Below are 13,076 nucleotides of genomic sequence, written 5' to 3'. Positions count from 1 at the left end.
AAGCCGGAGTTTTTTATTTTATTTAATCAATATTTTCTCTGTTTCATTGCCAAACCCCGACAGAGACCAGCAACCCGCCGGGTGTGGTTCTGGGTCATAACGTGATAAAAATCAAAGTCTTTTCCACTGTAACCACTTACACGAGGTAGAGCAGACCCCTCTAAGTGGGCGGTCATGCCACCCTTGACCCAAGTCACCAGTTTGCCGGAATTGTCCCAGTCTCCGTCACGGGCAAGACTGGCCAATCCCACTTTCCGCATTGCCAGCAGCGAAATGACCTTTTTTTCTTCTTAGCCGTCGATCATTCTCGCAGCCTTAAATTCCAGTCAGCTGAAATCAGACTCCATTCTGTCCATCCACCCATTCGTTCCTCTCGCATTCCTCCTGTTCCTGTCTTGGCAATCAAACTCAGAGTCAGCCCAACCAACACCTGAGGATTCAAACTTACTGCTGCATGCGTCCACACTCAGTCACAGTTTCACTATGTATGCGCTTCCTGTCGGAGATCCTTTTGAGAAGACTGCATCGCCATGCCACTTCACTTATGCGACAACCCCTTTCTTTAATATCAAGGGGCTCAGGGGTTGTCACGATACACAAGTGCTCGGCACATTGTTACAACTTCGCGGCAGCTCCGAAATCTGATATACGATCAAAAAGATGAATGCATCCAGTGTGCCTCGGTAGGTATTGTTGTACCTACGCTGACAAAAGGTCTTCGTGTATGGTTTATATCTGTCTCTGCTATATCTATTTGTCAAGCAATCGAGCGATTCGTTGATCTACTTTCCATCGGCATAGCACCTCCAAGTATATTTTCCAGGGTGATGAAACGTCATCCGCCGAACAACAGCAGCTCAGGGCCAATACCTGCACTTAATAATTGGCCTGCAGCCATTTGCAATTTCGGCATTCTGATATATGCATTCCTTGATTTTGATATCATCGGCGATACGAAGAAGACTGCGCTATTATATGATTTTGTCGTGGCTACGAACCAACCTCTCTCTGGTGTGATTTGCCTGCCAAGACGGCCGACTTTACGTTTCCAGTTGCATAGCAGAGCCCGGAAGGCCCGAGTTCACCAAACGTGACACCAAGGATACAGATTGGAAACGATATCTGCGTGGCCTAATATGGCAATAGGTAACAATGGCCACTGATTGATGGTTTGAGGGGCTGATGATTCCGAGCACCCATATGAGCAAACAGTCAATTCCGATATGCTCTCCTACGCAATACTGGAGAGACCTCGTGAAGTACGCCCTGGACCAGGTCTATATCATGGCGCCTTCCCAGTTCGCGATAAGTGAACTTCTGTGGTTCGGGTGGACACATCCTTCTTCCGTTTAAGGGTGCCCCGAAAGGGTTGACATACACGACTGCCTACTTACAGAGCCGCTCTTGCCCAGGGCGTACTTCAAGAGCTCCCTCCCGACAGGTTCAATGCATTGCCCGGAGGGACTACGATCCTAACGGCAACAGCGTTGGCAGGCCGAGAAGGCCCGTGACCAGTTCCCCTCCTCACCCGACGAGCTCAGCTGCGCCCCGGAGCGGGCCATGTAGGACTGGGCCGCTTCGAACAAGCCGGACTTCGAGCTCGTTATCATCGCTCCGCCCTGGGTCTTCGACGCCTGTGCTGGAGTGACGGCGAAGGTTGACCTTCGCCACCTCAGCGAGTTTCTGTGCCTCAAGTGAGATCTGGTGGGAGGGAGCCCAGGAGGTGCCGCCCTTCGACTGCAGCGGGTTCGCCGCGGCCCACGTTCCCGCCCTCGAAGTCCCCGAGGCGAGCGGGCAGCGCTTCTGGATCGGGCAGAACGTCCAATGCTAGGCCGCGGTGGCCGTAGTCCGGGAAGCTCGTGCTCGGGGTGCGGGACCGCATCTCTCCGAGGATCCCGAGCCAGCTCGTGGATATGTATACAGTAGATATGCCCAATGCCGTGAGGGTGCTATGGCTGAAGTGTAGAAGCTTGGATGAGACGCTGAATCATACGTCAGTCCAGTTCTTACATCCCAAGGCGCTGGGTAAGGCTGCGAAGCGATGCAATGGTCTAGTTATGGCTTACTCCTAATTCGCCCGCTTAGTATGCAAGGGAACCGAAATGGACCCAATGATCGCTGCTTCTCGGCATCTCTCCTTCAATATTTGGTTTCGTTTTACAAAATGAGCTTCGCCCATGTGATCATCTTGCTGAGCCGTTCAAGGCCGCACAGAACTAACCACCCTTCACCATTCCTGATGCCAGGCTAGACTGAAACCATTGCCTTCCAAAGCTGTACCAGAGCCACACGCTGTTATATGAAGACTTGCGATACTATCGGCAATCCCTTTTCGACTCGTACCTGGAGCCCTTGCATTATAAGCTATTATATCAGCTAAGGCATGTACTCTTCACAAAGGACCACAAGAGGTAGTACGGGTTCCCGTCCATTTCTTATGTCTATATGAATCCCAGCTCACGAGACGTCTACCACGCCCAGGCGAAGCTCTAGCAAACATTTCATAGACCTGTCTGTTGTATAGAGTATCTGGCCACTCTCATGGACACAGTGGGCACGCTGATACCTCATAGTAAAAGCTGCCTGCCCAACCTCCCACCCCTGAAATCACTCACTCATCTATACCATCACTCCTACTTCCCCTCCGCGTCAGCAAACAACTTCCCCAGCGCCTCGAGACTAACATTCCCCCCACTAAACACCACCCCAACATCCCACCCCTCCTCCCCCGCCTCCCGCTCCACCATGCCCCGGAAGTCCTCGTTATACAGCGCGACCGCGAGCGGCACCGCCGCGCTCGGCTCGACCACCATCTTGAACCGCTCCAGCACGAGCCGCAGCGCGTCGCGGATCTCGCGCTCGCTCACGCTGTAGAACCCGCTCACCAGCCGCCGCTCGTAGATGACGTGCCACGGCACTTTCCCGAGCGGCGTCCGCAGCCCGTCGGCCACGGTCAGCGTCGAGACGGCCTCGACCCCGCGCGCCCGTCTCGTAGCCCCGCTTCGCGTCGTCGGCGCCTTGGTACCACGGCTCGCACCCGAACACGCGGATGCCCGTGCCCTCGCACGAGAGGGCGACGCCCGAGAGCATGCCGCCGCCGCCGCAGGGGGCGAGGATGGCGTCGAGGCCGACTTTCTTCTTCTTGCTTCCTCCTGCTGCCGCATCATCGGTCTTCGTCACGGGCGCGGCAAAGCTGCACCGACCGCCCTCATGATCCTGACCCTGCTTCTGCTCTGCCATCATCCGCGCCGCATCCTCCTGCAGCTCCAACCCCAGCGTTCCCTGCCCCAGGATAATATCCGGATGGTCGTAAGGCGGCACGAGCCGAGCCCCAGTCTCCTCAATGACCTTAGCAGCAGCAGCCTCGCGCTCAACAGACGTCGACCCGCTGAAGATGACCTTGGCGCCGTACCCCTTGGTGGCCGCGACCTTGGACGGGGTCGAGATCTCCGGCATGACGATGTAGGCCGGGACATTGTGAGTGCGGGCCGCGAGCGACAGCGCCTGGGCATGGTTGCCTGCGGAAGAAGTTAACGTCTTGGTACTCTCGAAGTTGCCCCCTCCCTGACCCCTGATATCCAAACACCCCAAATGCAGGTTCACTCACCACTAGAATGCGTCACCACCCCCTCCCCCTCTCAAACCCCTCCTCCCTCAACAACCGCCCCAACGCATGAAACGCCCCCGCGCCTTGAACGCCCCCACCCGCTGCAGGTTCTCGCACTTGAACCAGAGCCGCAGCCTCGGGCTGGCCGGATTCTCAATTTGGGCCCACTGGCCCTCGCCCCGCTCCAGCACCTCCGCCCGCGTCCGCGCCGTCGACGTCAGCGCCGTCAGCGTCCGGTTCGTCAGCGTCGGCGTGTGGTGCACGTACGGCGCGATCAGCTCGCGCGCCGCCTGGACCGAGGCCCGGTTGAGGGGCGGCGAGGTCGCGGGGTCGGCCATTTTATTTTGGTATGTTTTTTTTCTTTCTGGTATGTCGTTTCCGCTTTTGATTGGTTTACTTCTTTGTTCGCCCTCTGCTGAGACGAGCTCTAAAATTCAGGCGCTATTGTGAGAAGGTATGTTTTATTGGTAGAAGACGTTAGACTAGGGATATTGACAGAAACAGTCTCAGAATACCCGAGGAACCGATGTGAAGTTGTTAAGCCGACTCTACCCCGAGCTTGAATAAAATAGAAAGGAGCATAGTTGGCTAAAAGCTATTCCCATCGAAATGTTAATAAATCAAATGCTGTGCCGCAAGAGGGACGAGTCGACAACAATTATATACTGAGGACTACATTGCTTCACACATGGGTTGGCGATGTTGGCAATTGAATGCGGTCATAACTAGAATGGGGGTACAGTGCTTATCGGCCGATAACGGAGAGATAACCGCACGAGTCGTACAAATAAATCACCGAGTCAAGTTGCAATGGCAATTGAGAAAAAAAAAGATCGCTATATTGTGAAAACACTCCCACGCCGTAATGCCGGCGATACCTTTTTTTGGATCCATAACCCGAAGATCCTCTAAAAGCTCCTTTTTGGGAATCCTTAATATAAGTACAAAAGCTTTCTTTCCCGGGGAATATTATCTCAGCCCATTTTTCAGTACCGTCGTGTCTCCCTATGTGAATGCGTAAATGTCAAGTCCCATTTATTTCTGGTTCTCGGGGCGCAGAGATCTGTAGTAGAAATATGAGTCAGCATGTTGTATCTAGGAGCAAATGTTCGACAAAGGTGATGAATGTATAGACGTACCGGACAGCCTTGCCGGCCTTCCAGATCTCCATGTTGCGGATCTCCTCCATCTCAGCCTCGAACTTCTGGCGGTAGTCCTTCTGGCTGTTGTACTCGAGGGATCGCTTGGTCTCGGTACCGTCGTGGACAGCGTCGTACAGCTGGTTGAAGACGGGCTTCAGGGCAGACTTGAAGCGGGGAGTCCAGTCGATGGCACCACGGCGGGCGGTGGTGGAGCAGGCCTCGTACATCCAGTCCATGCCGTTGGCACCGATGAGGGGGTACAAGCTCTGGGTAGCCTCCTCGACGGTCTCGTTGAAGGCCTCGCTGGGGCTGTGGCCACGCTCACGGAGAACCTCGTACTGGGCGAGGAACATACCGTGGATACCACCCATCAGGCAACCACGCTCACCGTAAAGGTCAGAGTAGACCTCCTTCTCAAAGGTGGTCTTGTAGAGGTAGCCGGAACCGACGGCGACACCCATGGCAATGGCCTTCTCCTCGGCCTTGCCAGTGACGTCCTGGTAGACGGCGAAAGAGGAGTTGATACCACGGCCCTCGCGGAAGAGGGAGCGGACGGTGCGGCCAGAGCCCTTGGGGGCGACGAGGATGACATCGACGTCCTTGGGGACATCGACGTTGGTGACGTCCTTGAAGACGGGGAGAAACCGTGGGAGAAGTAGAGAGTCTTGCCCTTGGTCAGCTGGGGCTTGATGGCGGGCCAGGTCTCGCTCTGGGCGGCGTCACTGAGGAGGTTCATGACGATGGAACCGCGGGTGATGGCCTCGTCGACCTCGAACAGGTTCTTGCCGGGGACCCAGCCGTCTTGCACAGCATCCTTCCAGGACTGTCCGTTCTTTCGGACACCGACGATGACGTTGAGACCGTTGTCGCGGAGGTTGAGACCCTGGCCGTGACCCTGCGAGCCGTAGCCGATGAGGGCGAGGGTGTCGTCCTTGAAGTACTCCTGCAGCGGGGGTTAGCCATTGGTCATGTCAGAGAGCTCTACGAGCTCGAGAAAGCCTTTGGGGAGGCATTGAGAAAGCAGGGCGATGACTTACCAAGAGCTTCTCCTTGGGCCAGTCGGCACGCTCTGTGATGTGACGTCTTGGTTAGCTCATCAAAACTGAGGCAAATTTGCGGATCGTGTCCACACTGCGGGGAAGAGCTTACCGTAAACCTCCTCCTTTGTGCCAGCAAAGTCGATGGTCTTGACACCACGAGTCTGCTGGGCAGCGCCAGCCAGAGCAGGACGGGCAGCGGCCTTGACGGCGGAAGCTCTAACGGCACCAGCGGCAGCCACGAAAGTGCGGCGCTGGACGGCGGGCGAGGCCAGTTGGCGGGCCAGAGGCGAGCGCAGGGCCTTGGTGAAGCTTCTGGAGGCCATTGTGACGGGGGTAGAGAAGAATTGAGGGGAGAGGCTCGTTTCTTGCTGCTAGAGAAGATTAGGGAATTGGGGGAAGGGGAAAGAGATCAAGATTCCAGGTTCCCACGGGATTTAACTACTGGGAGGATGGATGAAGGCAAGGTCGAGCTGCAGCGCTTTCGCAACATACAATTTTTTTGGAGACGCGGGCTAGCAGGGCACTTGACAGCGATTTCGGCGCCAGCTGGGTGTAAACAAGCGGGGCCCGGCGCTGGGTCGCAAGTGGCCAGTGGCCTTCCTGGGGTACAGCAAGGGCCAATAGGGGCAATTCCAATTGGCCGGGGGTGGCTCTGCGCAGGCTCGGCGTGCTGGGATGCACTGGCAACAGAGCAGTAACAGAGGGCAGAGTGCGCCAGAGTCACCGCTAAAAGTACTGATCGTCTCCATCCACAACCCTGCGCAGTCCAGCTACACACTCTATCACACTGCCCATCGGCCTGCTGGACCCCTGCCCACAAGTAATTGCGACATGGGCGACATGCTTGCTTCTTGGGAACGGTTATCGGAGGGCCAGGCATCTCCCGTGTATCTGGATTCAATAGTGGGAGACCGTGACTCTTTCTCGGAGCGCCTGGATTCGGAGCTGGTATCCAAGGTCCATTTATGCATCCACACATATGCGCCGAATCGGCTGAAGCAGATATAGGATGACGTTTCCTTGTAGGCCTCGTATACCGTTCGACGCAATACCTTCTTGTCTCGTCACATACATACCAAACCAGAACAAGAACGTATCCGTGTCAACTACATTGCCGTTGCATCGGCGACACTCAAAATCACGCATCGCCATGGAATACAAGTGTCGCTTAAAGTTTTTATATTCTGCCATCCTGTGTCTATAGTGCTGCCCTGATGCTATGCTTGGAAACAGCCCGGATCAAGTAACTCGGGAAAAGCAGCAAATCTTGTAGGAGCCTCCCACGACTCCAAACCCCCAAGCTTCCCAAAAATGTAAAAGCAAATGCCGCTAAACAGGAACGCCTCGTACGGGAATAGATGCCCCCCGGCAGAGGTCTGGAATCCACGCCACATCTGAGCGCAGCACAATATATTCCATGGTCTGCTACACAGACCCGACTGCACCGCTGGTACGTCGGAGTGGGAGTATTCGGTTCCGGCGGAGGGATGCGAGTCTGTTCCGTCGAAGAGGAAGTGCCCGGTTCGCTCTACTTAAGGAGCACCCTGTCGTATTGCACTCCGCGTATGGAGCCCCCGGCCATGGAGTTCTTGACGTTTCGCCTAAAATTGTCGCGGCTCTGGCGCAGATCGTCCGCGGCTTCCTTGTTCAGCGGGTCCGAGGCGTTGGGCTCCAAGAAGAGGAACTGGAGGCCGACAATAACAGCGTTCAGATTAAGGACAGGCTTCCAGTCCTCGCGAAGAATATTCAGGCAGACCTTGCCCTCCAGATCGATGTTGGGGTGGTAGATCTTCTGCTGGCAGCGCACCTTGGGCGGCTCGTGTGGGTAGCTTGGGCTCATGTTGAACGAAAAGGTGAATTTGCCGCCGGTGTACTGGCCCTCGTCGGGCGTGATGGTCAGGATGAACTCGAGAATGTTGTCGGGGTCCGGGAATTCCGTCGTCATGGTAGAGCCTAGTGAGAGCTCGTTCAGATCTGGAGAGAGTGCACTATTAGTTTCTGTCGCGAGTCCAAGTGAAGTTCGAATGTTGGGTTTGGTTTTGGGCGTCGCATCGTACCTTTTTGGACTCGTAGTTGCGCAGCGGTAACCTTCTTCTTCTTGCCCCCGGCAGCAGCTTCATCGTTATCCTTCTTTTGCTGCTCCTTTTTCTGTAGTTGGTGTCAGTTTCTGCCGCTTCTGCTCCCACGGGCGCGCGTGTAAGGAAGAGGCGAACGCACCATGGACCATATTTTCAGCATGATGGCGGGTATAACAGTGACGACGTTTGTCGGTCACGAACTATTGCGGTCGGAAAAGAAAAGGAATGGAGGAAGATGACAAGCGGTCTGAACCAGCGATCTAAACCTCAAGGGACGAAGGTTGCCAGAAATGACCAAAGCTTTGATCCGAGTCGGGTGGTCGTGAGACGAAAAGACAGTGAATGCAAGCTTGTATGATCGCGTGCGGTAGTACGTATGGTAAGGTAGTGATGATGGAGTGGGTTGGAGGGGAATCCGACCGATAAGAACATTGAAGGCCGACCTAGAAAACGATTAGGCAGAGAGCGAGCCTTGCCCGCCAGGCGGTACCACAAATGGAGGGGCGCTTCAGCCTTAGGTAATACCAACCTTGACCTATCATTAGCAGGAAGGGACGTCAATGCTTCATTCAATTGGACGGTGGTTTCTGTCTGGCCTGGACAGCCTTGTCCGTCTCCCGTCGTTTTGCTTACCTCCGACAGTAAACCAGGTAGCAGCTGCAGTTGGTCCCTGAAGTCACCAAACTTTACCCAGGTAGGAGGACGCAGTGCCACAAAGGAAAAAGAGATCACTAATTGGTGGTTTTCTATAGTCTTAGGGATCCATGGTAAGACACCTATGTCATTCTGAAACATTCAAACATACTACATGTAGGTACGTTTGCGAGACCCTCATGTTTAACAATAGCGAAAACGTAGCCAGTAACAAGATGCACAGGGATCTAGGGATATAGCTACACACAATAGGTAACCAATGAAGAAAAGTAAAAGCATAAGTCATCTGTCGAGTTACATGAATTATACAACGCCTAGAGCTATGTGGGTTTTATCTCATTATACCAGTATCTAGAAAAGACAAGACATCAAAACGCCATGATTAATAGCAATCGTTTCGGTCAGCCAATCCAGGCTCTTTTTAGAACTTCTTGTTGTCGTCGTCATCGGGGATGCCCCCTTCCAAACTTCTTCTTCTTCTTTTCCCCTCCGTCCTTTGCGGAGAATCTCATTGCTGACGCCGGAGCCCAAATACAAGAAATCCTGTATACAAAGTTGGTTTGGGCAGACCTGGCTCGGTCCGCCGTACACACTTCTTGGCACACGGTCTCGCTTACCGCCTGGAGAAGCAGCACATGAGACCGGTCTTACCCAGGAACCAGACACAGCCGATGAAACGCACAACGGCCAGAATGGCGGTGGAAATAAGCAAGAACTGGAAGAATGCTGCCGTTCGCTTGGTTGTAGTACCCTGTTACATGTTAGCATCAGATTCACTACGTGCCAGGATAGGGCATTACTTACTCCGATTCCGAAAGTGTTGAAGCTGTTGCTGGTCAAGACCACAATAAGGAAGGCGTTAGAGAACAGCCACGCCAGAACCAGAGAGGTTCTGAAAGCCTTGTAGGAATCATCAATGTCGCCAGCCTCCTCCTCTTCTACCTCAATGAAAGGCGCAAGGGCACGCTTGACAGTAGCCTCGAACTGGCTGTCAATATCCTCTTGGGGCCTATCGACTTCTTCAATGGCAGCTTCGTTCTTGTCTGTCTTGACGACTTGAGCTGACGGAAGTGCATCCGCTTTGTCTGAACCCTTGGTACCCCAAGAAACATCGTGCCAGTTGTTGAACGCGTACACCATGAGAATGTTGATGTAGGTAGACATGAGCACCATGTAAGCCGGGAAGGAGTGGAACATGTGCCAAGGATCGAGGTACATGAACGAGGCCACAAAGTACAGACCAAAGGTGGCGAACAAGGCGAGCAGGATAATGGCCACCTGGGACTGACCCGTCAAGAGCTGTTTCAGATCATCTTCGAAGTTGACCTGCGAGTTGCTGAAGGCGTTGACGACAAGGTAACCGGACAAGATGAGGATGTAAAGCTGGATGAAACCGAAGAGGGCGAAAGACGAGATGTACTGCCACTTGGAACCCTTAGGACGGTTACCCAGCGCCAGCACGAACTGCATGATGACGAAAGCGAGGTACAGGTATTGCAGGATCATGTTGATGATGGGCGTAGCGCGGTCGCCGAACGGCCAACCATGATGCAACTGACTGGAAGGACCTCCTGCAGTAGGAGTACCGACGAGATCCATAATGACAGTAGTGGTAAGGTAGTAGGAGGCCAAACTGAACCAGGTGAAGGCGACTTGGGCAATGTTGTAGAGAAGCTGGACGTGGAAGAAGAACATGCGAACGATGTTGTGACCACTCTTGTACATACGACCGAAATGCATCAGCGAGTACAAACTGGCGGCGAACGAACCGTTGAGCCATCGACGACGCTGACTGATAAATTCAGGGGCACCTTCAGGCACATCTGTCTCACCCTTGGCAGCCTTGATGTACGTCAAATGCCACTTGGAACCAGCCTTGGCGACCAGCTCGAAACAGAGGATACGATCCTCGGCCAAGAACATGTTCTTCTTGAAAATGTTCATGCCGTCGATACCCTTCTTACCAAGAATCTTGGAGAGGGTGTGGTCACCGTGGAAGTACTGCTCCAGCGGGCGTCCCATAATGGCACGGAAGCGGTAGGCCGAGAAAGCACCAGGCAACACACTAACGTATCCGAAAGAGCTTTCCAGGGGCTTGTCCAGAATGTTGGAGATCTTGTACTCGAAGTTCTGGACGGCGACAAGCGGGTTCATCAGCTTCTTGCCACCCTTACCCAGCATAGCGTGGATTTCACCGCAAGCACCACCGAGATCCTTGTCGTTGTAGAAACCCTCCCAAAGCGCAAGCAGCGACTTGTTGCCGGGCTTGGTACCGGCGTCGAGCAGAATGCAGACTTCGGGGTTCAGGATTCGGCCGAAGGCATTGAACAGCCAACGATGCGAGTTGATCTTCTTGGTGTTCTTCTGCTTCAAGCAGAAAATCATCTGGACCGGCGGCAGCGTCTGCGGGCTGTCGTCCACGGGTCGGATAAGCTGCTGGTTAGGCGTGACCGAGAGCTGCGTGGTGTACTCGAAGACGTGAGCCACGGTCTCCTTGCCGTTAACGTCCTTCTTGACCACACCGTCTTGGTAGACACCAATAGTGGCCAAGACGTCGAGGGTGTCCTTGTCGGCCTTGTCGATACCGTCGAAAACTATACACACGACAATCTTCTGCCAGGCCGGACCGCCCTTGTTCCAGAAGGTAGACTTCTTCAGGTTGACGATGTCGCGGATGTTCTGCATGACACCGTGCATTGTTCGCGCGAACAGCACCTTGTCTTCGTTGTAGTAGGTGACAGCAATCAGCAACTCGGTATGTCTGTTATACATTCGCGGGCGCAAGTCGTAACCGTTCTTCAGGGTGAAGTCGTTGGGATCGCAAGTAGCGGCGGTGTATCGCATGTTGACGAATTCTCCAGTACCGCCCTCGACGTCGCGGTATTTGGGCTGAACGGCGTTGCGAATGGCACTGGGAACGGGGTAGTCGATACTCAGGACGGAACCTTGAACAAGCTTGACCCTTCTGGTTTTGGATCGGCCCAAGCCGCCGCCGCCGCCACCACCACCACCAGGTTGCTGGCGACGTACCCAGGCGTCTTCGCCGTTCACGGTGGATGTGGGCCTGCCGTAGCCGTAGCCCGTGTCTTCGAGCTGCTGCCCGGTGGCGAAGCCTCCTGGCCAGCGTACTCGGTGTTGTAGACCGGAGGTTGCGGTGTGGTTGTGGCTCCAGGGGCGTAGGACTCGGTAAGACTGTAGGCGGAGACCGGGCGGACTGGGGAGTGCCGGCACCAAGTCGATCTTGGTCATATGCATAAGGGGCATTGCTGCCAAGCAGATGCCGCTGGGTCTCATCATCATCTACTTCCTGGGGAGGGATGTGGTACTGTAGTTGATGGCTTCCCGTTAGTTTCGTGCTTCACTCTGTACGCTTCGACGTCCAACCTAGGGGTCTTTTGAAGCTTACCGAGCTGTTGGCAGGCATGTCCTGCAGGTTGTGGCCCTCAAAATCGTTTGGATGGCCATTGTACGCCATGATGTCGATGGGAGCGCTGGCTCAGTGGCCTGGAATCAGAAGACTGTATAAGGCAAAAGGAACGAGCGACAGGTTCTGAGTTGGGTGTCGAGAATGGGCGTCACCGGAGCTTCAGAGCGTGGTCAAGCCGGTGCTCAGTCAACTTGCGGTTGCACGAAATGGCGAACGAGGGTTGAGAAGTAGAAAGCCAGGCTCTTGCGGGAAATGGGGCAAGAACAAAGGAGCTCTTTTCTTGCAGGCCTTCAAGCGATTGTGGCCTGTTTGCAGCAACAGAGGCTACAAATCAAGGCAGGCTAATCAAAGGAAGGCAGGCAGACAACAGGCGCTAGATGGGACGAAGGGGCCCAAATGCAGATGCAACAACAATGCACAAGGGGGAGGATGGATGGTGATGGGCGGGAGGATGAAGCTTGACAAAAGTAAGGTTCGATGATGGGAATTACGATTTGTCGACCCGTGTGTCTCGTTCGGGTTCAGGAGAAGTGAAGAGACAGGCGGCTTCGTATTTTTTTCAGGGTTGGTCTGGGACGGCCAGCACTTTTTGGGACTAACGGGGTACCCTCCTGCAGAATAGAACGGAGACCTCAACCTCTCTCTCTTCAGCTATGCTATGGGGTGAACAGGGCGCCTTGGTTTTTTGGAGCAGGGGGGCATTGAGGTGGACAACAACGGGAGAAAAACAACAAGCTACTTGCCCACCGCCAAGTCAAGCCTACCTGGAGCGGGTTACGAGAGAAGAACTGGCCGATTGAATCCCTCTTGTTCATCGTTGATGTTCTGTTAGCCAGCACCTGGGTCTTCGCCAGCCAGCCTCTATGTACGTACGTACTTCGCCCTGCCGTCTTTTACTGTTCCTCCTGATTGTATTTACTACGCTTCATCGAGTCGGGGGCGTCTAGCAGTAGTCGGTCGACACTGATGAGGGATGCAGGAGTGCCCAGTCGCTAACACGCCGCAGCAACACACCACATGCGTTGGCTACGCGGCGCATCGCATGGATAGGAGAAGGGGGAACTAAAACTTGCATACACGCATACACGCTGCGGTGCGGGCGGGGCCACAGTATAATTGGCCCCCGTC

The 13,076-nt window shown here is 54.5% G+C and overlaps 4 protein-coding genes across 4 annotated transcripts; all 4 read right to left on the bottom strand.

Annotated features, from left to right (window-relative positions):
• Nucleotides 1–1,690: 1,690 nt before the first annotated feature.
• PG997_006861 (uncharacterized protein) lies at nucleotides 1,691–1,882 on the bottom strand (the record flags this gene model as incomplete). Its single annotated transcript, XM_066811176.1, has 1 exon — nucleotides 1,691–1,882. One exon carries the CDS (start codon nucleotides 1,880–1,882, stop codon nucleotides 1,691–1,693), a length of 192 nt encoding a protein of 63 aa, XP_066670099.1.
• Nucleotides 1,883–2,633: 751 nt separating this feature from the next.
• Nucleotides 2,634–3,945, bottom strand: PG997_006860 (tryptophan synthase beta subunit-like PLP-dependent enzyme; the record flags this gene model as incomplete). Its single annotated transcript, XM_066811175.1, has 3 exons — nucleotides 2,634–2,917; nucleotides 2,976–3,518; nucleotides 3,660–3,945. 3 exons carry the CDS (start codon nucleotides 3,943–3,945, stop codon nucleotides 2,634–2,636), a joined length of 1,113 nt encoding a protein of 370 aa, XP_066670098.1.
• Nucleotides 3,946–4,642: 697 nt separating this feature from the next.
• On the bottom strand, nucleotides 4,643–6,112 carry PG997_006859 (ketol-acid reductoisomerase- mitochondrial; the record flags this gene model as incomplete). The annotated part of the gene is made up of 5 exons (XM_066811174.1): nucleotides 4,643–4,670; nucleotides 4,747–5,413; nucleotides 5,473–5,692; nucleotides 5,787–5,818; nucleotides 5,899–6,112. The coding sequence occupies 5 exons, from the start codon at nucleotides 6,110–6,112 to the stop codon at nucleotides 4,643–4,645; spliced, it is 1,161 nt and encodes a 386-aa protein (XP_066670097.1).
• Nucleotides 6,113–7,317: 1,205 nt separating this feature from the next.
• PG997_006858 (chitin synthase B) lies at nucleotides 7,318–11,996 on the bottom strand (the record flags this gene model as incomplete). Its single annotated transcript, XM_066811173.1, has 5 exons — nucleotides 7,318–7,752; nucleotides 7,847–7,937; nucleotides 9,139–9,272; nucleotides 9,326–11,821; nucleotides 11,928–11,996. 5 exons carry the CDS (start codon nucleotides 11,994–11,996, stop codon nucleotides 7,318–7,320), a joined length of 3,225 nt encoding a protein of 1,074 aa, XP_066670096.1.
• Between the last annotated feature and the right edge of the window lie 1,080 nt (nucleotides 11,997–13,076).

This window comes from Apiospora hydei (genome assembly GCF_038363865.1).
Source record: "Apiospora hydei strain CBS 114990 chromosome Unknown utg000005l_segment0_segment0, whole genome shotgun sequence".
NCBI lineage: Eukaryota > Fungi > Ascomycota > Sordariomycetes > Amphisphaeriales > Apiosporaceae > Apiospora > Apiospora hydei.
The sequence above is the reverse complement of the archived record's forward strand: the minus strand, read 5'-3'. Positions and strand labels throughout refer to the sequence as shown.